Source organism: Astatotilapia calliptera, chromosome 7 (genome assembly GCF_900246225.1).
Source record: "Astatotilapia calliptera chromosome 7, fAstCal1.2, whole genome shotgun sequence".
Lineage (NCBI taxonomy): Eukaryota > Metazoa > Chordata > Actinopteri > Cichliformes > Cichlidae > Astatotilapia > Astatotilapia calliptera.
The window spans coordinates 42483570-42508205 of NC_039308.1; the positions used below are offsets into that span (position 1 = coordinate 42483570).

General features: G+C 39.3%; 1 protein-coding gene across 1 annotated transcript; it reads right to left on the reverse strand.

Moving 5' to 3' along the window:
• Positions 1 to 1062: 1062 nt before the first annotated feature.
• On the reverse strand, positions 1063 to 23024 carry tango6 (transport and golgi organization 6 homolog (Drosophila)). The gene is made up of 18 exons (XM_026174870.1): positions 22796 to 23024; positions 21577 to 22217; positions 21259 to 21375; positions 20851 to 20995; positions 20479 to 20585; positions 20076 to 20238; positions 19210 to 19277; positions 18421 to 18533; positions 17655 to 17831; positions 16764 to 16890; positions 15903 to 16103; positions 13969 to 14112; positions 12605 to 13090; positions 10759 to 10816; positions 10518 to 10676; positions 5996 to 6147; positions 3588 to 3701; positions 1063 to 1405 (listed from the first exon to the last, which is right to left on the reverse strand). The coding sequence occupies exons 1-18, from the start codon at positions 22845 to 22847 to the stop codon at positions 1229 to 1231; spliced, it is 3201 nt and encodes a 1066-aa protein (XP_026030655.1). The 5' UTR covers positions 22848 to 23024; the 3' UTR covers positions 1063 to 1228.
• Positions 23025 to 24636: the final 1612 nt, after the last annotated feature.

The following is a 24636-nucleotide window of genomic DNA, read 5'->3' on the forward strand; positions in this document are numbered from 1 at the left end:
AATGTGTTGTTTTAGTTGGCTATACTAACATATAACATAACCCCGCACACTGTCTCGCCCATCCCACTGCTGTCAAAGCGTTTGCTCATAGGGGGTCATATGATTGTTGGGGTTTTCTGTTTTCTTTCTATCATTGTAGAGTCTTTACCTTACAATATAAAGCACCTTGAGACAACTGTTGTTGTGATTTGGCGCCATTTTAAAAAATTGATTTGAATTATTTTATTACCATGTAATTGTAGCATATTTCAATCAGAATTTGGATTCTTCCTCTCTTGCAAATTTCTTCTTTGACAATCTCAATGTAATTTTTTTTGTTTAGGATAATTGCCTCCCATACTTTAGAAAGGCCCGTGGTAGTGAAGTGGAGAGAAGTGCAAATGTGTGATGTGTGATAATGTGCAGAAGTTCAGGGCAGTACTGTGGCATGAGGTTTTCTTTGGGCTTAAAGTTTTATAGTTTTTGTGGTATACAATATGAATATTATTTAACATCTTCATGCGTGCTCAATCATAAGGAAATCCCAAAAAGTAGATTCTGTTCATCTGGTTGTAGCGTTTGTAGTGGGTGGTGGTGTTTAGAGCTGCCTACCAAGGGGTTGAGGATCGAAGCCAAAAACTTTGAGCTGTTATAGGTGACCGAGTTGATCATACAGACAAAGGGTCTTTTCACGTTCTTACAATACCAACTCTGTGTAAATTGTACTCATGGCCATTGATCAATGGTTGTTAATCAGTGGTCATGACAATTTGCATATTAATGATCAATGAACTGACCTCACAGTCCATTGTTCATTAAAGGGTGCTAGTTTCACTCACTGTGCAAATGTACTGTTTATAAGGTTGGGGAAACCTGCAGTCAGCGGAGACTGAAGAAGTCACTTGGACGAGTGACGAAACATTTCTCCCACTGAAAACGCTACATACAGATGAACCGAATCAACCTTTTTGGGATTATTATTCAACATTAATATATATTAAAGTCAGTATTATTACAGTATTTAATTCACATAAATCTAAAGTTAAAATATTTTTCATATTTCAAATCACAAATCACAGAAAATATGCTTAAAAATTTATTGTGGAATAGGGTGGTACACTAGGTCACAGTCCTTGGTATGCATGGATGTAGGATTTTCTGCTCTTTGTGGTCAACCACATTTCTGAAGACTTAATCCACATTACACGGAGGCATAAATTGTAGTGCAAAGAGCCCACGGAAATTAGTTCTATGGTAGGACGACAATCTTCTTCTCCAGCTTCTGCTCAGGGAAGATGAACCTCCTCATTATGTCGTCAAGCTCCTCCAGAGCCAGGTGGGCATGAAGCACGGATACCTCATCCAGGTCAGAGTTAACCACCCATTTGAGAGCTCGGTACAGGTCCAACAAAACATCACTGAGAACCTGGAGGAGACAGACACTAATGAAACTTTGGAAAAGGTGACACTAAAGTGACACAAATGTGGGGGTGCTGAGTTTGCTACCAAGTACATTTCATACAATATGACTCAAAACACTCCTTATCCTCCCATACACTTAAAAAAAAAAAAAAAAAAAAAAAGCATAATAGTAATTGGTTACTTAATAAAAAGTCTGCTTAACTGAACTACATTCATTTTTTATTTGTACTTCAACTATTGTTCATTCATATTTACCGAGCTTTAGCATGTTTATTTTAGTTGCCTTTTTTGCTTTTTTCTATTAGACATTATTTAAAGTATCGTCAAATTCAAAGCCAAGGAAAACTTTATTTGTTGGTCTCAACATTGACCAAAATATATTGTTTCCAGTTATATTACCAATTGATAATTGCCCTGAATCCAGACCCTTATACTGTAAGGCAACTGCTGCCTTGGAAAGTTGCTTAAAGTAGTTTAATCAGCACAACCCATTTTTACATAAAGTGGGAACCAGTTTACATAAAATCTGGAATTTTAGATAGATATAGTTATTGTTATAATTTGGTTTAGGGTCTGATTAAATAAAGTAGGAACACAGCATTTAGTATTTCTAATTTACCTTGAAAACTATGATTAAAAAAAATAATGTTCCAGATTTCAAATGGATTCTGTCGTTGGGGGAGGTGAGGGGGGTTAAACAGTCCTTCTGGTTTCTTCCCAGTCTTGTCTTCCAATAATGTCACTGTGTGTCATTAGTGCTGTGCAGCTGGTGTCACCATTCTCCAGCTGTTCCAGTAATTATACAACCTGGACTAAGTCAAACAGCTAGCCACTTCACTGGGGTCATGACAGGTGATTAAAAGCTATATAACACCTGAGCCAGCTTTTTACATACAATTAGCAGCAGCTACTACAGCTTTAAAACCACCAGCCTATTATTATTAGCTCTATTTCATGGCTTTGATCAGTTTGGCCATAGACAGAGGAACTGTAAGGATGTACTGTGCTGATTGGGTCTTATGGGTTGCTAGGTGGGGGTGGGGGGTTCTGTGTAAGAAACAGACCCCAGGACTCTTTGGTGTGCTTTTGTTGTTTCATCCTGAGATATTTCTAGTTAGTTCTCTGACTGTTTCCCTGCTTTCACGGTTTTCCCTGGACTTAGTTGCTAACCAGCTTGCTGGTCTAGTGAATCACCTGTGTAGCTGACTCAGTCTATTCTCCACATAGTTCTCATTCACCATGCATACACCTACAAAACCTAACATTAAGGCTAACAGATGGATTTTTCCATTTCAGTTCAGGTAGACAACAATGAAGAACCACTTACAGCTAAAAAGACAGAGCGAAAGTGGCTAAAGAAATAAGTTTTACGTCATGGTCCCTCAGTCCTCTCTGTGCGACTTCACTGGATTTTATTTTTATCTCTCCTCTGCCTGGTGCACTCCAAATGTACCTCCTCCTCTTCCCCACCTCTTTTCCTTGACCTCGATAAAAACGTCATTGATGAAAACGGCATCGAGGTCAAGCAAAAGTGGGTAGGAAATTTGAAAAGGACTTAGGAAACGAAAAGAGCGTGCCGAGAATAAAAACAACCTTACATTAGTCTCTCATTAACAACATGATGTCCGGATGTTGAAATGACAATATGCAGGATGTGGAGAAAATGGACTACAAAACATGGAAAAGTGTTTGCCCCCTTCCTGATCTCCTATTTTTTGGCATGTTTGTCACACTTAAATGTAAATATTAGAAAAAGCTAACAGCCTGACCTCAAACTGAAGCGTATTTGCACATTTGCAAGTGTTTCACTTTTAGGAGAAAAATATTTAAATGAGTCACGTAAATGTTAATTAAAAAGTTTAAGGCACACAATTTACTGCAAATTGCACGCAGTCAAACATGGAAAAAACAAAAGAAAACAAAAAAACGTGTCTTGTGCCTGTTGTCTGTAAAAACAGCCCAGCACTGTCAGAAACACCCCTTATGGAACTGTGTTAATGTCACAATAATAGAACATTCAATAAAACATTTATTCACAATAGCACCTTACGCGGGTCCCCAGTAATACACCTACCAAATATGAAGTAACATCTCATCTTAAGGTCTTCTGGCATTAGGTTTAGAAAACTGAATCCAGTGCTTCCGAAGACATTTTTAAAAATACCCAGTGAGCTGTGAGAGTGTACCTGTGTGCTTTTGTCCCCAAGACCACGGAGCAGCGACGCAATAACGTGGACAGCAGCTCTCCTCACCTCTGCCTCCTTCTCCGTCTTTATCAGTGACGTCAGACAGGAGCTAATCTGCACAAAAACAGCATGCAAGATGTTCTTTTTAGCACTTTTCCAGCGTTTTGCTGCACCTGTCCCAACTTTTTTTTAGTCATGCTGTTGTCATCAAATATGAATTGAGTTATTTTTCATGAAAGAGTCAAATGTAAAATATTGCATTCCTTGTCCAATGTATCTGTTCCTATTTTACACAAGTGTCCCAATTTATGGGGAATTATATTTGTACAAAGTGTATCCACGACAGATAATAACAGTTAATAATGCTTTAAACTAACAAGCACAGATAACACAACTGTAGATAACTGTGGAAGCATGGAGTCTCACATTTCAGAAACACAGAAAATTATTTTCCCAATTGGACTTAGTGCAGTTTGATTTATTTTAAATACCTACCATCTTTATCTTGCACAGAGCTGCTGTAACTTTTGATTTGATTTTTGATTTTATTGATTAGCATTCAAATTCAAATCTCAGTGAAAACAGTGAAAAAACAAACAAACAGTGAAAACAGAACAAAAATCTACCATAAAGAAAGAAAGCATGAGACAAGGCTAATCAAAAGGTATTGGCTGAAGCATTTGCTTATTACGCCAACCCTTTTCACAAAATATCTTTTTGTATGCAGCTCCTGTACACAGGGCTTGAAGAAAATAATAAAACAAAGCAAAAACCAAACAAACAAATAAACAAACAAACAAACAAACCAACAAACAAACAAAGAAAAAAAAAACTTTCCACCTTAGATAAGTAACTACATCAAAGCAAAAGAATCAAGAGGTTATTTTTTTTCTCCTTTTTGCTCTTTTAATTCTTGATTTATATATTTTTCTAATACTCTATTTTTAAACATGTTTTTAAACAAGGAAAATGAACTACACCTTTTTAAATCACTGTCATAACTATTCCACAGGTTAACTCCTCTAACAGAAACACATCTCTGCTTTATATTTGTCCTCATCTTGTTTTTTTTAAAGAAATCTGTTCCCCTTAAGTCATATTGACTCTTTCTGACTTTGAACAGCTTCTGAGTACTGGGGCAAAGCAAGTTATTTTGTGCTTTATACATTATCTGTGCCATTTTATATTCAACTAAATCATAAAATTTCAGGGTATTCAGATTAATAAACAAAATGTTAGTTGGTTCTATATAGTTTGATTGGTTTATAATTCTTATAGCTCTTTTTTGTAACTTGAAAATATGAAGAGTGTTCGTTTTATATGCATTACCCCATATCTCCAGACAGTAAGTCATATATGGAAGCAACAGAGTACAATAAAGTGTGTATAATGATTTTTTGTTCAGGACATGCTTTGTTTTATAGAGAATAGCAATGGTTTTTGACATTTTTGTTTTCACGTGGTTTACTCTCAAACTACTCTCAAAATATTACCTACCAAACCAAAATAATCACAAATACATCTGGTTGGTTATTGCAGCCTTGCAGCCTGGTTGAAAGAACTGGTGTATTTTCAGTATTTTTGTGAGTTTTGCAGTTTTCATTTCAGTATCTATGTAATATTACAGACATGAAGTCTGTTAATTTAACAACATTGAAAAATTACAAAGAGTTAGTCACTATAGAGCTGAGCTGTGCATCTCAGGACAAACATTCAGTATATTTAGAGTGAGATCTGTTTGTGTGCTGCAGACATATACAGAGGTGGCTCATTCATGCCAGCTGGCTGCAGCATGGAACCAACATGTCAGCCAGTTTACAGAGTGAAGTTAAACCAAAGTTCTTGAAAACCCACTTGTTCAACTCAATTATTTTACTAATTATCTTTTCACTGTTTCTATTGTAAATTATTGTCCTGTGTTTACATTGTTCCATCGGTTGTCCTGTATGAGGCATGAGTTATATAATGCTGTAAAATGTTTATTTGTAAAATCTTGTTGGTTTTATTTTTGTCAGTTGAAGCTGTACAGCTGTTTGTTTGATTTGGTGACTGGACTGAGAGTTCTCTCTCTTTTCTACTCTCCAGGAGCACTCAAAGCACCCATTCATACAAGAATCATGCTTTTCTATCTAACATTCACAGACGTTCATACTCGATGGATGCAGCAGAGAGCAACATGGGGTTTAGCCCAAGAATATCTGGCACGCACACTGGAGCAGCCTGGGATCGATCCACCAAACTTCTGATCAGTAGACAACCCGCTCTACCTCCTGAGCAACAGGAGTCAGATGAAGCCTCTAGAATTTCATGCCATTTAATTTATACTCTAACAATAACCTGTTTTTTGCTTAATGGGTTCTTAGAAATGTTAATGTGTTTATTTTCTATTGTCTATTGGTTAACCCTACCTCTTGAGCTAGTGACCCCAGGGAATAGTCCAGTCTCTGACAGATTTCCCCCAGGTTGGACAGACTGCTAGCCCGGATGCTTTGGTCAGGGTCTCTGGATTCTCGCAGGAAGATGCCCACCAGAGGACGGCCAAGGTGGGGAGCTAGTTCTCCTAAAGGAGAAACATCAAGCAGACAGGTTAGATCTAAGGCTCCATAAAACTGACCATTTATCAGAGGATGTCATGTCTGTGGTTCTCTAGGTGATTGTAGTCATCTTCTGTGGAAAATACAATATATGGACAAAAGTACTGGGATGACCTCTTAATATTTGATTCCAGGTATTTCCAGATGTATAAAAATTAAGCACTTAGTCATGCGGTCTGCCTTTAAAAACATTTGTTAAAGAGTGGGCTAATTGTAAAGGACTCAGTGAATTCAGGCATGGTACTGTAATAGGATGCCACCACTGCAACAGTCAATTTGTACATTTTTTTCCTTCTAGATATTCCACGATTTACTGTAATCAGTATTACAGCAAAGTGAAAGCATTTCAGAACCACTCAATCACAAAGTGGGAGCCCAAGTAAAGTAACTGAACAGGGTCAAAGGGGTTTCTGGTTACGTCACAAGTTATGATGTAGAGTTCAGAGCCAGTTAGATTTGTCTTATCCAGAAACAGACACCTTGCACCTTAATGATGTTAGCTTGTTCTACAATAGCCTTTTTTCAGCTCAGCTGCTCTCACTTTATTTCCATCTTTCACTAGCCGGTCACAACTTGCTTTAACAGACTCCATGAAAGAGAAATGCTGTTTTAGAGTCCATACTTGTATCAGTGTGTGTCTCAACTACACACATTAATATTCAACATTGGTAAAGCTGGTAAAACTGATGCACTCCAACAAATACATCTGCACGTCCTCTTCCTGTACATCCTGATAAACATCATGTTTTGAGAACAGCAGCTGGTTCAGAGCTCTTCCCTTTCAGTACATGTCCTATCACTGGTTACTATGAGAGTTCACAGGACTGTGCAAGGCCATTAAGCCAGTCACAGTTAGCAAACCAAACATTCATTTATTAAACATTTGCTCAACCAGGCGAGTCAATTAAGAGAACTTTCTTACTTAAAAACGATGGCCTGGCAAAAGCCAAATCTTGGCCAGTCTTGTGGGAGCATTTTAGCCAAACAGAGGAGCTCTCTGGGTGCCTGTGCAACAAACTGAATCTCGATCCAATCTCTCAGCAAGGATATAAACCATCTAATTGTCCCAGAGAAGTGGTACGATGGCAATCTGGCACAGTAAAACCGAGTGGGGTGGGGGGGGGTTCTGTCAGGAAAGATTTTTATACACAGGGTTCCTTCTGATGGGGATCTGCAAAGAAAACAAGCGTGCACTGTGGTTTTTGTGTGGCTGTGATGACTACAACAAAGTAGTCACTTTTTTACCCGTTTCTTAAGGTCATGATATTCAGATATTGTTTATCTGCTGTGGATGGCTTTTAGACGTGACACTTCTTTTACCCTTCACTTGTCAAGTTTCCTCAGTTTTTTAAGGACACACAGCACACCATGCAGACATGTGCCATGTTTTACCAACGTGTCAGGTGGCTAGCTCTTTGGTCAGCACTTTTTGGTGTGAAAATGTCATTTCCTGTTTTGTACAGCTTTTTGAGTATGTTGATTATGACTAAATCGAATATTACATCTAGGGCTGCAACGATTCATCGAGAAATTCTATTATAAAAAATCCTTGTCAGAAATTATTTTCTTCGATGTTTCATTTAAGGCAGGGGTGGGCAACTCCAGGTCTCAAGGGCCGGTGTCCTGCAGGTTTTAGATATCACCCTGGGTCAACACACCTGATCGTTGTGTTAAACAATGTAAATGCAAGAGTGTCACCCACATTTGCAACTAAAAACAGACCTGTGATACAAAAATATTCAGAAGCAATTATTAGAAACCTGATAACACAACAGCAGCAGTGATAATGATGCTGGTGTAGTTTAACGTGGAGCCAGAGTCTGTTTACACACTGTGAAGAGCAAAGAGGCAGAGCCGTTACCGACACACTGAGCTCAGGCAGCAGCGCTGCTCCCGTAACCACCTTTCAAACCTTTACTGGGAAAAACCTAGCACGAGCTCCATCCACACCGTTTGTTTTACACAGTGAAAAATCTGCAGTAAGCCTCCAGATGTTTTAAAATATGCTGATGAACTGTTACCTTAATCTGAGAGCATGTTTAAATTATACAGCTTATTGAAGGCTGATGGCAGCTGTCCTATTCTGCATAACAGGGGCGAGTCTAAAGGGGGGCATGGGTGTACTAGACCATGTTTCAAGGATTTCACAAGATTATTAAGATTAAAAGTGAAATAATATAAAATATTGTATTCATTAAATTGCATTAAAAATGTGAACTAAAATAAAATAAAAGCTACTTTTACAAGCCAATAAAGACGTACATGACAAGTGAATTATTGTTAATATTAATTACCATTGGTCTTCAGCAACACAAAAACTTGCCTATTATTAATGTCAAAGAGGTCGAGTACAGGTACATTTTATGCCTTAAGATATATACACCATATAAACCATTTCATTCTAATTTTAAATAAGATTTTTCATAGTCTGGAGGCTGCAGATGGCTCAGGTCTCCTGGGTCTTTCTCTGTCTGCCTCTGGCTCCTAGACACAGTTAGTGTGGCTTCTTCTTCCATCATTACCAAGTATAATTGGTGACAAACACACACACACACACACACACACACACACACACCAACAAGATTGTGGTCAGCTGCTGCGTTCTTGTATGCGTTTTCTTATAGGTGCAGCAGTTTGAGACTAGAGATGGCACAATACCACTTTTTTATGTCCGATACCGATATCATAAATTTGGATATCTGCTGATACCAATATGAATCCAATATAGTGTATTTTTAATCAATAAAGCAGTTTTTCTAATATCTTGCTGCATTGTGTATAAGTTCATAGTGAAGTTTTAAAAAACAAAACACTAAAGCTATTCTGTTATACCTGTATTCAAAAAATACACTGCACCCAAAATGTTTCATAGTTCAGCAACACTGATCAAGCTAATAAACTTAAACCTGCACCATCCTCCCTATTCTGGTATTTTAAAGAGTACTTAGCAGAAATATTAAACAACCTAACTAATAGGGTTGCAAACTCCCAGCACAAAAAAAAAAAAAAAAAAAAAAAAAAAAAAAAAAAAGGGAACCCCCCCCCCCCCCCCCCGGTGATGCTTAATCGACGTAATCAACCTTAATTTAATGCACATGTAAAAAAAAAAAAAAAAAAAAAAAAGCACAGAAATCAATTATTTTTCTACAATAATTAAATTGATTCAACATCTTTCTTCAACAGAATTGCAGACTGCACAGATGGTACCTTCCCAAAAGTACTATAGCTTACTGGGTTATATTAGACTTAATAGTTCCTCTATACAATAATGGATTTCTATACATTTTACATCAGATTAAAACTGGGTGTAAGATTCAGATAATTTATTAAAAGCTAGACATTTTAAATGAGAATAAGAAAGAAAAGTATGTCTTTGTGCCCCCTTTTCCCTGTTAATGCCCTATCGGCCCCCCCTGGCTAAACTTTGCTAGATCCGCCCCTGCACAGTGACCGGCGTCAGCTACGTAGAAAAAGATCCTCGAGTAGAAAGTAATATTAAATACATTCTAACAACAGATTATCAAGTTTAAACGTGCTGCTGTTGTTCAGCCGCTGGTTTCCTCTTTCTGGTGCAAAGTGGGCCAAAAAACAAACAAGAGACACGGACTCACAACAGAAAAGCCGATCAGCTGATCATTGATCGGTTTCATGATTGAAGTAGCAACAGGAGAGGGAGGGTGAGAGAAGAGGCAGTCGCTCCATATATCGGTTGTTAAGCTTAACGCAGGAATGCTTTACAAACATTCAGAGATGAACTGACACACTTGCTTTACTTCTCTTTGGGATCACTTCCTCGGAGATGAAATGCCGGGCTGGTAGCGAGGCTACAAATGCTCAACCAGACCGCCGAGAGGTCTGGCAAGCCACAGTCGCTCTATCACGTGATGCACACTGCTCCGACGTGCTACGGTTATGAGCCGAGTTACGCCATGTCGCAAGTCTTCTGAGGTGCTTTTGTGATATTTAATGGATCGGATTACATTTTTTATTTCTCTCCGATATCCGATCCAGTAATTTAGGTCAGTATCAGACCGGTACCGATACGTAATATCCGATCGGTCCATCTCTATTAGAGACACATTGTGTTTTTCCACTTGTGCTCTGTCTTGCTATTCTTGTCTTTTGACCTATTTTCTTTTTTATATATACAGAAATAAGATGAGTTTATAGAGAGTCTATAGAGCTCATCAGAGAAAAAAGCAATGTTGTCACAACAGTGCGTTCAGATCCTGATTCAACACACAAGAGTACACAGCACTGACAGACATGAAACAGAAGCAACAACAACAAAGTAACATCACAGCATAACTGTTAAGTTGAATCTGATGATGCTCACCCATGGCCCTGCTTGTCCTCATTAGGACCTCTCCCACTTTAAGGCGGGTTTCCACGGAGCGCTCTTTGTTGGAGGAAAGGAGGGAGGGTCCATGTTGGAAGTCTTTTAGGAGCCGTTCCAGTATTTTGTCAGGGTAGGAATCAGCCAATGCAGCCAGACCTAAAGATGGTTTATAACGAGTCCATCAATCATCAGCAGCATCTGAATACTTCATCAACATTGGGATGAATCACTAGATTACCTTGAATGGCTGACAGGTAGACAAATGAGTCTACATGCTCCAGGCTTTCTAAGAAGAGCTGGAGAAAAATAGACCATCAGCATGATTTATAACCACATGGTCTACTGTGTAAAAAACACACACAACATCAAAACACATACAAACAGCAGAGCCAAGAAGAATACACACCACTCCATACATCAATCAAGCAAACAACTTTTTTTTTTTTTTTAAACTGTAGTTTCAGTTAAAATAAGGAGAAAGGACAGTACACATGAAAAGTGACCTCTAGAAAACTCAACTGTGTGACAAGGCAGAAAAATCAATAAAGGGGGGTTTTGCTGAAGGATGGTTGAAGGGGATGGGCTTCTGATCAAATAGAATAATACATTAGTTGGTATCTTCTCTTACCATCTTAACAAGCCCCAAGAGCTCAAAGCTCTTTTGAGCTGTCTCAAAGAGCTTCAGCTCCCTCATTTATTATAGAAGTCTCAAGAGACAGAGATATTGCCAGTGCTCACATTTTTTTTTTTGAAACAATAACACACTGTGACAGATTTTATTGTATGTGTGCCAAAAAAAAAAAAAATACACCAGATGAACATGGAAAAGAAAAAAAATCCATCTAAAACTTGACACAGACTTGAGAGCTGTTCACAAAAGCCTAAACAGAAATGGGCTCAATGGAAGAGTAGATGTCAAGAAGCCATTATTAACCATAGAGAGGGAAACTGGGAGGAAAAGCTATGGTACGCTAAATTACTCAAGAACTGGGCTGAGAATCAGTGACAACTGGTTTTTTGGAGTAAAAGCTACGTTAGCTGCTCCCCAGCATGATTTGGCAAAGCTTCAAGCTGGATGCCCTTCCTGACATCAAAGCAGTGACCTTTCACTTGCCAAGTGAAAGTGTTAACTAGTACACCATGGGGGGCATAACAGGTCTTATGGAGTGATATAATCTCTCCAGTGTGTCCTGGGTCTGCCCCAGGGCCTCCTCCTGGTGGGACATGCCCAGAACACCTCACCCAGGAGGCATCCTTGTCAGATGCCAGAACCACCTCAACTGGCTTCTTTCAATGTGGAGGAGCAGCGGCTCTACTCTGAGCCCCTCCCGGATGGCTGAACTTCTCACCCTCTCTCTAAAAGAGAGACCAGCCACCCTTCAGAAGAAGCTCATTTCTGCCGATTGTATCCACAATCTCGTACTTTCGGTCACTACCCACAGCTCGTGACCAGTTTAAACAACTTTTAATAAATTGCTGGACGCAGTTTGTGGGGATGAACAAAAGTATTTTACCAGCATAATATAATCTGCAGTATGATCATTGCTTTAACAATGTAACAGATAGCTTTAAGATGGCCTTAAGATCCTCCTAGCAAAATATATACAGAAATGAGGGGTAGCTGAAGACCTTTGTACAGTGCTGCAAATGGTAATGATACTGGTTCTTATATAATGATTTTCTATTTAATGTCTAAATGTTTTTTCTATTTAACACTGACATACTGTCACACTAAGATGAACACACTGGGAGCAACTAACGCTTCAGTATCTCACCCGCTCTACACAGGCCACACCAACTCCTGTATATTATATGTGTGGATAATCATTTAATTTATTTTGAAATAAAGTACTTGAATCAAATTTCTCTACCTAAAAATTTAATTTATAATTTTAATTTATACAGGACTTGCAAATGTGAAGAACATAACATCTACTCAACTTGACAAACAAAAAGAAAAGAAAAGCCTAAGTTAAAAAAAAAAAAGAAAAAAGAACAGAACAAAAAAAATGAAAACACCAAAAAAGCCAAAACATATTTAAAACAAAAAAACAAACAAACAGAGCAGCTACCAGGTAACTTACCGTCAGGATTTTCTCCTGCGCCTGGATGGCCTCTGGCTTTCTATGTTGCACCATTTGTGTCAGTACCCTCAGGGCGTACGCTCTTGTTGGCACGTCTGGGTCACATGCCTCTATCAGCCAGTCAGAGATGGGCTTGGAAGGAGGGCAAGAGTCACTGGAGCCAGAGATCTGTCCTTCACATCCTGGACTTATTCCTGACCCTCCAGAAGATGCTGTAAGTCTTTCATGGCTTTGGGCAGGTTTATGTGAGTCGTTTGCTTCACCTTTCACTACATTTTTTACAGCTGTTTTATGGTTTCTGGGGGGCGGTGCGTCAGTGACAGAGATAGCCTCACTGCTGCTGTCAGGGCGGTACGCCCCGTGAGTGGCAATGACCGCTCTCAGGTTGGACGCTAGCTCCTGAATAATCACGTCAGGATGCTGCTGAGAGAGTATCTCCAGAGGTGGCAGCAGCTTTGACATCGACAAGTAGTCCTCCACACTGAACTGTAAAGTCAAATGTAAGGGTTTCTTGAGAGTTTCTGTTATGCATTTACTGTTATAAAGTGTGTTAAAGTTCTAAAACTTTGTTTTTAATGTTGCTTTAATGTTCTTCAAAAAACAGATTTCAAATTGTTTGCACATGTACACAGAAGTACATAATAGCTAAAGCTGGAATTATACTACCTGATTAGATCTCCATATAACAGGCATATGTACATCCTCAGAGTCTCAAAACGTTCCTTAAATAAAAATTCTAAATGTTTTTTTTAAAAAAGCTATCTAGTGTTATGTGAGGCATGATAGCAGATAAGCAGCAAGAAATAGAGGGATGCATTTTGTAAAACAAAGTCAACATATGAACATCACAGGTTTAGAATGACTTAAAATTACTGGCGACCACCGGTGCTACCTCTCAGCCTCTTAGAAGACACACCTATGGTATCAATTCAAAATTCTTTATCTCCTTTTTCTCAAGTTATTGCATTCATTAGATTTTCAGGAAAAAGTCACCTCTGAGAGGTTGAGGTCACTGAGATTTAGACTCATCTGAGATATTTAGTAGATTTGCCCAGATTAACAATTTGAAGCTCCTACATCACCTTTTATGGTTGGAGGTAATTAAAAACCTTTCTTAAAACCCCCCAAAATAACAAACAACTACCAACTGTAGCCGTCTATAAAAACACATAGAAAATGACCTTTGAAATTTAACTGAAGCTGCTGTCTTGAGCAAAATTAATGCTCAAGACCTGCAGATACTCTGTTATTGTACAAATATAATGTATAATCAAAGCTACAAAAAATGAAACTACAGAACATTATGAACTGAACGTGAAAGAGCCACATGCAGCAGAATGGAGTTATCAGTCACTTGTGCATACCTGAGGCTCAGACAACAGCGCAGACACCAGACCCATCCCCATTCTCAGTGTCTGGCTCTCTGCTGCACTGCCAGCATTCAGCCCAGCGGTCAGATCCAGGCCCGCACAGGCCCTCTGGAGCAGAGACATCATAAAGTCCACAACCTATAACAAACCCAGACAGGGGTCAGTTGCTCAGTGATGAAACATCAGGGAGGCAAATGTAGAAAGACTAAAAACAACAAAAGCAATTTGAAAAACTGAAGTGACAAAATTCATTTGAAAAGGGTGAAGTGCTAAGATATTAGCAAGCATAGGTGTATATGATTGTAACAAATACTATCATAAATAGCATACTAATAAAGTACTAGAATTTATACCCAAAGCTGAAAAATTTAGATGGATTATTTTTAAATTTTTTCCTTTTCTTTGAAACTTCTAAGAAGTTTATGCTTCACTGTTGGGAAATAAAATTATAGTATTTTTTAGCCTTTCACTTAGTACAAATGAGCAGAAATGAGTGTCTGTGTGTTGCACCTGTGCAGTGTGTGGATGCATCTTGATAACCAAGCTTCTCAGCATTGACCAGTAATTTAGCCCTCTATCTTCTCATCCAAGCACGGCCTCCAAAAACTAACATGGTAAGTGTGGTGAGGTCCAAAAATGTGAACTCCAGAAACTGATGGGTAATAAATGTGTCCTTTCATCTGATTTCAGGTTTTGTGTCTACAACTTTGAGGACTGCACATATTAATATTGCTTTCGGTTCGATTGCACGAAGAACGATGCATTAAAGTCCCAACTGCTCCAAAACCAGTAACAGCCCTCCACTTGTGCCGTCAACTGACAGTGACAGTGCAAAACTGAAGTCATCTGCTTTAGGAAAAATGACACTGAAGACATCCATTCTGTTCCTTCTGTCTAGGAGAAACTAAATTACATATATCGAATCAATTCAAATCCAATCTGGTAATGGCTTGCTGTATAAATGTTGTGTTTGGTCCAGAAGGTCCAGACCAGAAGCTTTATTTGAGAATTCAAGGTGACATTTAACCAGCATGGCTACCACAACATGCTGCAGCACAGCTTTGATCTTACTGGGAAAATCATTAATTTTTCAGCAGGAAAACGACCCCAAGGTGAGTAAGGTCTGTCTGAGCAAGAAGCAAAGTGATGGAGTGCTGCATAAGATCTCATTATCTCCACTCACAAATCTTGTATAGAGCGAAATTAGTAAAAACAAAGGTTTACACGTGTAAAAAAAGATTCACAAGGATAAACTAAGATTTTAAAATGTGTACGGTGATTAGTGTTTACATTTTGAGTACTCACACACGCATGCTTGGATTGATACACTAATACTGAGCAATAAAAAAAAAAGTTAATAGTTACAGATTATACAGGTGACAGAGATGGAGTAAAATATTGGTAGTGGTAAATGTATGTTTTCTAGTAGAGGGGTGATCAGTCGTTCTGCTTATTTAGAAAAACAGGAATTCACAGGAAGTTGAATTCCCCGTTTCCTACTAGTACTTGAACAAACATTATATTACTGAAACATTGAGGAGCCTCAAACCCCATCTACACATGTGACCTGTGTGTATCGTGCACACATATTTAAGAATCCGTAAATGAGCAAAAAGAATGTCAGAAATGTATTTATTTTTTAAAGACATCTGCATGCACAAGAAGAGTTTTGAGAGCAGAAATAATCTGATTTTTGACATTGACCTTAAAAATGTGTGTGTAAATTATCAACGTTAACATTTTCACATAAGCAATTGTAAAATACTGCTACATGTGTTTAACTTGCCCTCTTTTAGTGTATGGACTGGTACACTCATTTCTGCTCAAAATATATACACAATCATTGTCATACTTTACACCTCTGGATCACATCAGATCTGTGTACCTTTTAAGACTAATTTCATGCGTTTCTGTATGTCTCCACTCACCTGTGTTGTTTTTCTCAGGAGATGAGCGTGCTGCAGGGACTCAACCATCGTAGCCAGTACATGAAGCAAAGCCAGTCTTTGGGCTTGTTTCTCAGCTCGACCCATTAGCTGCTGCTCCACTTCCAGCAGCGTCATGGCCGACATGTCAACCTCTTCTTCATCCTTTGTTTCTTCATCTGCAACGGCCCAGCTGGTGAGCTCCTACAGAAGGAGCAAAGTTATCTGAGGTTGCTTTCTGTCACAGAGCAAACACTGTAATATAATCTAGACATAAAACACTCCAATTCCCAATCATAACTACATAAAATGATCAATTTCTACTGAGGCTGATGAAAGCTCACATAAGCACTATTTATGTGGTTCAGTTCTTTTAAAACTGATCCATATTTAAATGAAAATGGCCAAAAAAATAATATAAATAAAGCAAATTAAAACATTTTGTTCTGATTTTCACTGCAATATTTGGTTGTTCAACTAATTAGATTCATTATTCTTTCAGGAAATCAGGAATCAGGAAATTGGAGGACATGTAAGAGTTGACTTGGATCGTTGACTGGTCCATCTTGGTGGGGTCCTAGGAGTGGGGGCTTTGAGGTCAAGGTCAGAGGTCACCTTGAAGTCGAGGTCACTTAATTTCAAGCTCAAAGATTTTTAGCAGATGCACCTACGGTATGAATTTCAAAATCCTATGTTGCCTTGTTATCAAGTTATTGCATTCACAAACTTGGGTTTCCACCTGGCAGGGTGATGATAATATTTCATCAGTCATTTAAGACTGAGAGGTAATGATTGAATGCTGGAAGTAACCCTCACTTTTGACCATCATAGGTCAGCAGTCTATCCTCGTGCATCCCTGTTTACCTGCAGCAGGTCAAGGAAAAAGTCTCCTGGCAGATCACAGTCTTTGAGCTCAGCCAGCAGGTGCATCAGACACTCCACTCTCCACTGGTCCCCTGACAGTCTCTCATACATCTCATCATCTTCATCACTGGGAAACAGCATCAGAAAGAACATATTTAATATACTACTCTGCTTAAGCATTATGTTTTTTTGGACGCCCCATTAATGTTTGGTTAAATACAACCAGTCATAAGTGATCACACACATACATCCCTCATTATTCTAACTTGCCCCATTTTTAAATCATCTCCCTTATGAGATGATATGCGATTTTCAAATACAGAGGCAAACTATGTTTCTTAATGCTTAATTCTTCATATTGACAACTTATGTAAGCATATAGGGAACAATATAATGAGATTCTAAATATTATATTACTTTGGACCTCTGACCTCTTCTGCAAGGCCAAATACTGCCTGTGTTTGCATTGAAAGAATAAGCTGCCTAGTTAGTTAGAAATATACTATAGTATAAAATTATATAACAAGCTCAAGTGGTTCATGTACAGTTATTTACCAATTAATACCAAATGTTCATTACCTATTTGTGCACAATGTTTGAAAGCAAAATAAAACAATATTCCCTTAAAACTAAACACTGCCTGTCAGCTTTGTGCTGTTCGACTGCTTCTTGTTGTTTGTATACTGTCGACACCTTGTGGATCAGACGAAAACCAAAAACAAATTCAGATTTTTGCATGTCATTAAAGATGTATTAATAAACACTTAACTTGTAAAACTTGAACATTTTACTTGTAATGTAACATTTTTACATTGCTGTGCTTTTATTTTTTACTTTAAATTAAGGTTTTTAATACTTAGGATCTGTCATCTGTATGTTTAACATCATTACCTGCAGCTCTCTCTGCAGCTGAGCCTGGCCCCTCCTTCACTGCCAGCAGTGAAGTGGAAGTTTGCTGCCACCTGGTTCTTCCCTCTCTGGAGGCCTGAAAGCTGCCTCAGCATTGACAAGGCTGCAGACATCTCAGCGTGGGTCAAGTACCACAGCAAGATCTCCTGACAGGGGGCGCTGTGGAGCACAGAGCGCACACAGGTAATTACTGTGTTCTACATCCAGAATCAGTTTAACTTTTCCAACAAAATTAGTGACTAAAAATGTTTGTTGAGCAGCATTTTAATTGTGATTACACTAAGACCAAAACTGAATCCTTCAACCCTTTCTTCCAAAATGGTCAACTCAGGTTTAGAAAAAAAAGTGTTGGTCAAAGTATCCAACCAATTAGCAGTGATCCACACGGCAAAGGGTAATATTATTGTAGCCACATCCATTACACACTCGAAGGCAGCGGTCCCCAACCCCCGGGCCACGGAGTCGTTTGGTACCGGGCCGCGAGCGTTGAGGCTCAGGTGTGAAATGCATGCTTTTCAGGGTTTTATCGTTTTTTTAGCGTTATTTTATTATCGGGTTTATGGTTAACTCGGTTTTCCTGGGTCTTTTCACATGTGTTATGCATAAAACTTATTTTTTTTCGGCACCGCAAAAAAGATTGGGGACCGCTGCTCTAAGGCATGAATGCATTTAAATACACAAACTGATGAAAAAAGAAGCTGAAGAATGAAACGAAGTTAAATCGCAGCTAAAAACAGAAAATGTTTACCGGAGGTGAGAAACATTCTTCTTGGTAAAACAGAAGAGTGTGAAGATAACAGGAAGAACTTCTTCTAGAGCTCTGAGAAGAGAAGCTGAGGGAGTGTTTTCAACCATGCAGACCTGGCAGCAACAGGAGACACAAGACAAGCATCAAGTAAACAGCACGACCAGGATTCACCCTGTGAAAGAATTCTGTTTATCAAAGCCACAAGCTGCAGGTACAGGCATGAAATCAGCTGATGGTTCTTTTTTAATGACATTTCATTCAAATCAATTTATTCAAGTTCTGCAGTTTTCACTAGATACTGTTACAAAAGTTAATCTGTGGTCTTCGTAAATGGTAAATACGCTGGTTCTTATAATCACACTTTTCTACTCTGAGCACTCACAGCGCTTTACAACTTGCCTCATTCACCCACTCGCACAAGCACTTTTTTCTATGCTACTTCAACGCCACTGAGAAGACATGTCTGACTCAACTGCAACAACAATTCAATGAAACTCAAACGCAGGTTACTCAAAGACCACAGTTCAGCTGGATTAAAGCAGAAGAATAGGAAGAGGCAATACAATAATGCAGCATGAGTAGGCTGGCTAAAAAAAATGGAATACACTGGACCTAGTTATTAGGAAGATGCTGGATGGCACATTCAGAGATCATCTTGATGGCCCTATTCTACTCCACCAACATCCTCAATGCCGGACACATCCTTCCCAAAGAGCTCTGTTAGATGAAAGAAATTCACTCCTCTTACATTCCTGCTTTTACATGTCTGTAAAGACCTTGCGTCCTCACCTTGTATACATCTTCCACACACTGTGTCAGTTCTGACTCTTCCACAGCAGTTTGGGAATCACACTCACCTGGAAAAATGCACATAAACTGATTTATCATCCATATACTGCTCATCCATCCATCCACCTTTATTTATAAAGCACTTTTAAACCACAGCTGATGCAAAGTGCTGACAACACAGCCTGGACATCTTCCTACATGAATTACACAAAGTAAATCCTCATCCTCAGTCAAACTCACCTTTTGATACTGGCTTTAGTTGTTAGCATATATCGTAGTCATGTGCATTACTTAACAAATGTATAAGACTACCAACCCAATGTGAGCTTTATGCTATTAACTTATGCCTAAGTTAATAGTGTTGGAATTTTTGGTATTAACAAATGTTGGATGTTTCTATAATGGTTAATCCACCAGTGTGTTCTTTAAGCAAATCAAAACTTTCATGATAAAATACAACTATTGTTTACTGTGTACCAAGACAGCACATTTTTTTTTTTTAAGATGCCAAATTACAGTTTATTACATATATAAAATTCCAGAAGGGAAGTCTTGATGCATGCTCAATCATCCAGGGAAGTAAATCCCAAAAGGCTGATTCTGTTCATCTGGACGTAGCATTTTCAATGGGAGAAACATTCAGTAACTTGGATGAGCAACTAAACGTTTCTCCCACTAAAAACACTACGTCCAGATGAACAGAATCAACCTTTTAAGGCTCCAGGAGAGAATTTGCAGAACCTTTCAGAGAAGTATGTTGGGTATTAACCCCCCCCCCCAAATATAGATATATATATATATATATATTTTTTTTTTTTTATCTTGTCATATTATGACGTAGAGATGAAGATGGTTGTGTTACTGACTGGGGATAGTGGTGCAATGGTGCAGTGCAGCAAGCAGAGGGCTGAGAAGGTACTTTTCGGCAAAGCTAGATCTTTCTTGCACCATAAAGATCACCGCCCTGGTGGCCACAAGCTGGAATTGACGGGATGTCAGCTTGTCTTTGAAGTGCAGGAGTTCAAGGATCTGGAAAACAACACAAACAGCAAGCAAGCTGATTTATTTAAACAAGAAATGTAAAGAGTATATAAACTAGACAGAAAAATGAATAAAGAAAACTGGTTAAAGCAAGAAGGAGTCCATAAGGACAGCGTTAGTTTTAGCTTATGGTTAGGATAAAGGTAAGGATCAGTCAAATACTGATTAAGGTTGTGTAACACAGGTGACTGTCATTGTGATGTACTCTCCACAAACACAGGGGATGACCTGAGGGCAGATGTGTCTGAAGTAGGCGTCAGCTGAGGCAGACTGCTGAGGGCAGGCAATGAGGATCTTTGCCACAGCATCGCATTTCCTCCAGTCTGACTCACCCCCTGAAACAGGACAGAAACAGTGCGTCTATTTGGTTGGAACCACAGACATATATTGGCACAATTGGCATCACCCACTGGTCTGTGGACTTTGTACTTGTTTCTAGAGCTCACATTATCTTCTGGCAGCATTTTATATGATTCAGATTTCATAGATGAATTAGTGATCACAAGCTGGTGATACACCAACCACAACATTTCCAGTTCTTCATGATGTGCTAATTCTTTTCAAAATACTGTACATGCTGGCTGCAATTACACTTCTCACCTGTGCCACCCTCCAGAATTGCTCTGATAACAGCCTGCACACCACTGGGCTGCATCAGTCGCTCAGACAGCAGCTGACCACACAGACGCCTCAGCCAAGCTGGAGCCCTGCAGCTGCAACCACTGGAGCTCTGAATTGGACCAGACTGAAAGGAAGGAGACATCTAAAGTGAGACCTCTGAAGTAAAATCTTTATTATTATGTGAAAAACAAACAGGCTTACAAAGATTGAATAAGATTAAAAAACATGACCTACACAGCAGCCCAAATGAATTGATCCAATGAGGAAATCAGAACAATAAGCCTTGATGAAGTTTGTCTAAACTTTGGGGTGATTTCAAGCAAACAAATCACCATCCAGCAGCACAAATTTATATTTGTCAAATAAAAACCATGCCGTCATTATCACCTGTTTGGCTCCTCCTTGGAGAATAAGGAGCTCTTTGATGACAATCGGCTGGTACACTTTTCCAAGGAGGGTCTTGAGGGTCTCCTTACATGTTTGACATTCCTCAGCACTGAGCAGCTGCATTAAAAAAAAAAAAACATTCAAGAAGAACGAAAGAAAATTAAAACAGTATCTTCCAAAGAGACTGCTGGGTCTCAAAAATTAAAAACAAAAACCCATCTCCCACCCTGCCTACCCCACTATTAAGTCAGTTACGTCATTATTCCCTGACATTTCAATTTGTGCAAAAATAATCCTGACAGTGAGAACAATAATTACCTTTTCATCCTTGTGGTGTGGCATGTATCCCAGCTGGCATATTGCTGCAATAATGTCTCCCAGATATCGGGTGAACACGAGTGTGGCAAGAGACGATAACTCTGCCAGCTCCAACAGGACCTTAGTGGTGGTAAGAAGGCGGCGTGCCATTCCAGACACCGGGCCCACATGGACTAGTTTTTCCACCATGGCTCCAAAAGCTGACCTCCGTCCTAGTGGGACACCCACTCCAGGGGTCAAGTATGGGCAGAGCCCCAGACAAACCACAAACTGCAGAGCAGCTCCGATTGTCTTCTGCTGGGTGATGCTGAGGATGTCAGGGGCTAAAGGTGGGGCCATCTCAGGGGTACGACTTTTTGGTGCCAAGCAAGATTGATCCTGTTGGAAACGCTCCAGTTCATCAGAAAGGTGACGTGATAACGTGAGTAGCAGCAGGAGGCATTCCTGGACAAAAGCCCATGTGGCATCATCTGTATCCACACAGAACCAATCTGCTGTTGCCTTAACCTCCTCCCTTAGCCTCTTCACAACCTCAAAGTTGCTCTCCCTTTGAAGTTGCTCCAGGAGATGGGCCCAGTTGGCCCGCAGAGCTGCCAGAAGGACCTCCTGATGTGACAGTTGAGCCTCATGTGCAGATACCTCTGCAGACACACAGAACATCACACTACACAAAACTTCTATACAACACTATAAACCTTTTTTAATGAGAGAAAAATATTCAATTCAATTCAATTCCGTTTTATTAATACAGTACCAAATCACAACATCAGTCATCTCAAGTCGCTTTATATTGTAAGGTAGATCCTACAACAATATATAATAATTGGGCTTGTTTTCTCTAAACATCATAATATACACATTAAAAGTGTCCTCAAGTACATCTGTCATCCTTTTTTACTTTTAGGGGTACGATGTTTTGAAGCGTTTAGCTTCCAGAATCATAATCATAATCATAATTATATAAGCAGGTATTGGAGAATAAATTAAAAATTATAAATCAACTTGGGGGTTTTTTCGTTTTTGTTTTGTTTTTTTGTTTGTTTTTTGACAAATCACCAGCTGTAGCCAGAAACCAAAGACGTTCTCTACCGACTGTGAGACCAAAGGCAAAAGTTAAGACAGCTAAAATATTTGCTTTATATTATTCAATGTACTTAACCGATGTGCTTCCGGAATACATGCGTTTATTTAGATTAACGCTGTAAAACAGTCCACTTACCTTTAAGAGGTCTGGTGAGGATGTTTATCGCACATATAATCGCGGAAGTCATTTGACTTTCATACAGATTACAAATTTTACATTCCAAGTCTGGGTACGACTTCAGCGTTTGATTTAAAGTAAGACAGAATAAGTTGATCGTCGGATATAGACGGCTAAGGCTATTAAAAACATTTCCCAACGGGCGCCGAAATAAGACGTCAGCACGCTCCTTTCATGGAATAGTTGGGTTGCGTCACGTGTTCAACGAGGCGCATTTTGAGTGGGGGCGAATAAACAGACACGTGAGTCGGGAGCAGCTATGTGCTTTAGACCCCGTTCTGGAGAATATAACGAAGTAAAAAATATCGACGTGATCAGTATTCTTTGAAAATGTCCGAATACACCACAGAAGTAAAGGATTTGCCTACTATCGAGGCTGTGGATATCACCAACTACTTGGTCCTCCAGACTTCTTACTACACTAGGCAGCAAATGAAAGCTTTCAAGAGTCTGGAGGCGTACAATTTTTTTGTCAGCGGGTGGGTCCACAACCTTGGAACAAAACGTCTCCGTGATGGATACAGTTTGGTGTTTGCAAGGGTGAGTGTTTGTTCTTATATTGCTTTATCTTAAACACGCTAACAGTTAGCGGTAGCGGCTTTAACGTCAACAAACATGCCACATCCTTAGGACTTCGTTAGAGTGACAGTTGTTTGTTTCAAGGTAAACCATTCTCAGCGGTCTAACGAGACACCTCTGAAGACTTGGGTAATTGCAAAGGAGGATGGAGAAGTGATTGCAGCTCATTGCAATTGTATGGCAGGGTTAGTAGCCTGTTCTCCACTGTCACTAGGCTCAAATCCGGGCTCTCAGCCGTCTGTTGCATATCCAAAATCGCCTCTGCACATCGATGCTGTTCTGCCTTAAGCTTCATTCTTTTCTCTCGTTTGAGAACTGATTCCGATCTGGGTTTTCGTTCGTAGCCGAGATTGACCGTCGGAGCCCAGTCCTCCGACTCTTCGTCATCCAAAGCACTTGGGCAGCCTATAGTCCCAATCAAGTCAATATTAGACTACTAACTTAAAAGCACTAAGTAAACGAGAATTTAACGACAACCTAATGCTAATAAGTTCGTTTGCAAACATAACATTACCTCTGACGAAGTGGTCGCTGCAGACACGGGCATTGGCAGACTCTGCTCCTCCCGACTGTAAACGTAAATTTAAAATCCATTTTTTCCTACGTTTTTCGGTTAGAATTTTCCATTTTTCTCCTCTTCGTTGGGCTATTTTTGGTACCCTAAAATACCGTTTATTAGTTTCTCTGGTCGACCTACTGGAGCATCCGTAAACACAACAGGACATAGGCATTTTGCGTACTGTCTGTCTGTGATTTTGCGCTTATCTTTTTCACTTCCGACCGCCAGTCAAATTTCGCGCTTTACGTCGACGTCAAGTCTACGTCAAATGAAACCTAGCTATCCGGTTGTTCAGTGATGACGCGACGAATCCTACTTCCGGGTCTAAAGTACTCTGCGTTTAATATGGCTTTTGTGTTGTTAACATGTTTAATGTTTTGTATTTTCTTCTATTTGATCTCAAAAAGCTCCTAAAACAGTCAGTGATCCCTGTTGACCTCCCTCGGCTTTTATTACCACTAATCATTTATTTAAGCTCAGTTTTTAAAACCCTAGGATGTAACTACAGCCCAGCCCATGCAGCAGTATATGAATGACTAACCTCGTATTGTGGATGGATTATCTCAGTTGTTCTCCTGGCTGAAGTTTGGTCCTTTTACAGCATCCTGCCATGCGATTACATTTGTTTCTGACCACCGAGAACACTCATGTTAACTTTTAT

Coding starts and splice junctions, on each gene's coding strand:
- tango6 (XM_026174870.1), bottom strand. CDS start 22,847: ATGACTTCCGCGATTATATGTGCGATAAACATCCTCACCAGACCTCTT. Junction 22,218..22,795: donor CCTCACCAGACCTCTTAAAG/GTAAGTGGACTG, acceptor GTGTGTCTGCAG/AGGTATCTGCACATGAGGCT. Junction 16,891..17,654: donor AGCTGCAGAGAGAGCTGCAG/GTAATGATGTTA, acceptor GCTGTTTCCCAG/TGATGAAGATGATGAGATGT.